This window comes from Manihot esculenta, chromosome 5, assembly GCF_001659605.2.
Source record: "Manihot esculenta cultivar AM560-2 chromosome 5, M.esculenta_v8, whole genome shotgun sequence".
NCBI classification, from domain to species: domain Eukaryota; kingdom Viridiplantae; phylum Streptophyta; class Magnoliopsida; order Malpighiales; family Euphorbiaceae; genus Manihot; species Manihot esculenta.
Genome location: NC_035165.2, coordinates 29,131,890 through 29,135,341, shown reverse-complemented (window position 1 = coordinate 29,135,341; position 3,452 = coordinate 29,131,890). Strand labels below are relative to the sequence as shown.

General features: G+C 33.7%; 1 protein-coding gene across 1 annotated transcript; it reads left to right on the top strand.

The window, feature by feature from the left end:
- The first annotated feature begins 1,591 nt into the window (after window positions 1-1,591).
- On the top strand, window positions 1,592-3,222 carry LOC110614898 (heat stress transcription factor B-4). Its single transcript, XM_021756587.2, has 2 exons — window positions 1,592-1,957; window positions 2,066-3,222. Exons 1-2 carry the CDS (start codon window positions 1,709-1,711, stop codon window positions 2,891-2,893), a joined length of 1,077 nt encoding a protein of 358 aa, XP_021612279.1. The 5' UTR covers window positions 1,592-1,708; the 3' UTR covers window positions 2,894-3,222.
- The last annotated feature ends 230 nt before the right edge of the window (window positions 3,223-3,452 follow it).

The window sequence follows — 3,452 nt, the reverse complement described above, 5'->3', positions numbered from 1 at the left end:
TAAGTTCGTGTGTACGGTTGCATTCTTCATGTAGTTGCTTCGGCAATATTCCCATAAATATGTATACAACATGAATAAGGCCAGGGAATAGAAAAGCGGTAATATATATATGTGAAAGGAGAAACAAAAGAAGGATCACGAGATTGGTATAGGTACATAACCATCAAAAGCACATGAACAGCGTCCATGTCAGCGGCTGCAGATCTTGCAGAGAACAGAAGAGGAAGGGTAAAGGTTTGAACTTCACGATCAAAAAACAAGAAAAAGAGGGATTGAGAGTGAGAGAAAGAGAGAGAAAATTTTAGAAGATTGTCTCATGCGAGGGATAGAGAATTTCCAATTATAATTGAACATCAGGACTCAGAAGCTGACATTGCTTCTTATCAATCTCAAGTTCCTCTGCTATCAATATAAAGTTAAATGGAAGAATAAAAAAAGCAATGTCACATGCAACCTTGTTATTCATCACTACATAATTAAACTCATTAATTACTTAGAAGGGTATCATGAATTGATTATCTATAGTAATTTGGAAATTATCTTTCCAGTACTTGGGAAACCCAAAAAAAAAATAAAAAGTCTTGTCTTGTTCAGAAAGATTGGAACAGATTGAATTTTGAGAAACTTTGATGAGGGAAGTTATGAATGTGATCTAATTATTATTATTATTATTTTAAAATGGAAATAATTATGCTAAAATTTGTAAAGTGAGAGATTATATTGATGGTGAACCATGAGAGTTTAACTTTGTTTTTCCAATAATGAGAATGTGAAATAATTAGTAATAAATTTTTCTAATCTTTCACTGTGGACCTCAATCTGTCCCTTAATTACTCATCATAAATCAATCCATTTTTACACTTTTATAGGATCCCTTAACAACCACTCATTACATGCAATCTTGTTCAAAATTTTGTGCTCATTTAAAATAAATAATCCTAATAAGATTAAGATCAAATTAATTAATGCTTCAAAAATAATTTATTTGAAAAACTTTATTCCTTTATTTTAAAAAATAAATTAAAATATTTTTAACAATTTAAAAAATTTACTAATTAAATATTTCATTAATTTTAGTAATTAAATATTATAAAAAATTATTAAAAAGACATTTATTTTAAAAAATTTACTAATTAAACATTTTGCTAGTTTCAGTGATTAAATATTATAAAAAATTTAAATATTTTTAATATAAACTAATTAATAAATTTTTTAAAAATTTAAAATATCAATTAATAAATTATTTAAAATTATAGAAATTAAATAATAAAATATTCAATGATTAAAATTAATAAATAAATAAATTAGTAAATTTTTTAAAATATTATAGATTTTTTAATATTGTTTTAAAATAGAGTGTTATTTGTAATGAATTAAATATTAATTTAAAAAAAAAAAGCTGTGAAATTTCCGGTTATTCTTGGAAACTTTTTGGGGGCAATAATTCAATCACCTGAGACACATCAGCAAAGCAAGAAAGCCGAGCCGATCGAGAAAGAGCCAAAGTTAGAGGCTCAAAGCAAAGCAGAGAGGCTAAAAGCTAAAGGGCTATATATATATATATATATATATCTCGAGAGGTATTAAAGTTTGGAATATTATGAAAGGAAAAAGAAGTTGAGGGCAAGAAGATCAAGAAGAAGAAGAACAGAAGAAAATTTGCCCTCTTTTTCTTTCCGCAGAGTGGCAGGTGTGCTTTTGATCTTCAATGGCACTTATGCTCGACAACTGTGAAGGAATTTTGCTGTCTTTAGACTCGCACAAATCGGTCCCAGCTCCATTTCTTACCAAAACATACCAATTGGTTGATGATCCCACCACCGACCACATTGTCTCTTGGGGTGAAGATGATACAACTTTCATCGTTTGGAGGCCGCCGGAGTTCGCCCGAGATCTCCTCCCTAACTATTTCAAGCATAATAACTTCTCTAGTTTTGTCAGGCAACTCAATACCTATGTATACAACTTCACCCCATCGTCTTCTTTGTGTTTTGTGTTATACCTTCACTTGTTTCTCTGTGTTTGTTCTGATTTTGATTTTTGTTTTTGGTGTTTGCTGGACTAGGGTTTTAGGAAGATTGTACCTGACAGATGGGAGTTCGCAAATGAGTTTTTCAAGAAAGGAGAGAAGCGTTTACTCTGCGAAATCCATAGAAGAAAATCAGCTCAGCCGCAAGTAGCCATTAATCACCACAATCATCATCACCCACATTCTCCTCTTGGTGTTAATGGGCCCAGTTTCTTTCCATTTTCAAGCCGAGTTAGCATCTCGCCATCTGATTCAGACGAACAACCCAACAACTGGTGTGACTCGCCACCTCTCTCTTCGCCGAGAGGAGGGGCTAATGCTTCAGTTAGTAATGGAGGTGGATACAACAGCTCAGTCACTGCCTTATTAGAGGATAACGAGAGACTAAGGAGAAACAATAATATTCTTGTGTCTGAGCTTGCACACATGAGAAAGCTTTACAATGATATCATATACTTTGTCCAAAATCACGTCAAGCCTGTGACGTCGAGCAATTCCTATCCTTCTTCTCTGCTTCTTTGTGCCCCAACATCTACAGCTAATCCTTTTTCTTCTAACGGTTCTCTGATACAAAAGCCATTAAACCAGCTTTTTGGATGTTACCCTTCCACTAACACTAAGCAAATTCCTCAAGTTCAAGTTTTAAACTCTCCTAGTACAACTTCAAAGAGCTCTTTAACAGTTCTTGAAGATTCCAACAACAATAGCTGCAAGACGAAGTTGTTTGGCGTCCCTTTGCAATCCAAGAAAAGATTGCACTCGGAGTGTGGTTCTAATTCAGGAAACATGGAGGCTAGTAAAGCTCGTTTGGTGTTGGAAAAAGATGAATTAAGGTTGAATTTGATGCCCCCTTCAACATGTTAGCTAGTTTACTCAAATCCATTCAAAGGTCTGAGGTTTTTGCCATTTTTTAGATGTCCTCACCATCTCATTTAGATTTTTCTTGTTCGATTTCCATGTTCTTTAGAGTTTGAGAGTCATCTGAGATGATAGTGTTGATTAAATATGTGTGTGGGTGCGTGTCGGATTTGTGACTTTGTATATATAAATTTAATTAGTGGCAGGTATTATTGTCTTGTTTTCCCCAGCCATGAATGTAAGTGATCAAAAGATTAACATTCAGTCACCAACTCCATCTTCCTGTAGACATGTCGCTTGGTTTTGGTTGGTGCAATTTATTGCTCTTTCTATTATCAGATCTCTCCTTCCTCTTCTTCTCTTTTCTGAATTTGATGTCTGTATGTTCCAGTTACATTAATGCAAGAACATAGACAGAGTGAGAGAGAAAGAGAGAGAGAGTCTGACGCTTTTCTTTGTGGTCGTATTGAAAAACGTTAAAAAGAAAAAAGAAAGGCTGTGAAGGTTTCAGGCGGATTCATGGACAGTCTCTAAGGCTTTCTCTTGATTAGTCCCATTTTGGATG

Coding starts and splice junctions, on each gene's coding strand:
- LOC110614898 (XM_021756587.2), top strand. CDS start 1,709: ATGGCACTTATGCTCGACAACTGTGAAGGAATTTTGCTGTCTTTAGAC. Junction 1,958..2,065: donor TCAGGCAACTCAATACCTAT/GTATACAACTTC, acceptor TTGCTGGACTAG/GGTTTTAGGAAGATTGTACC.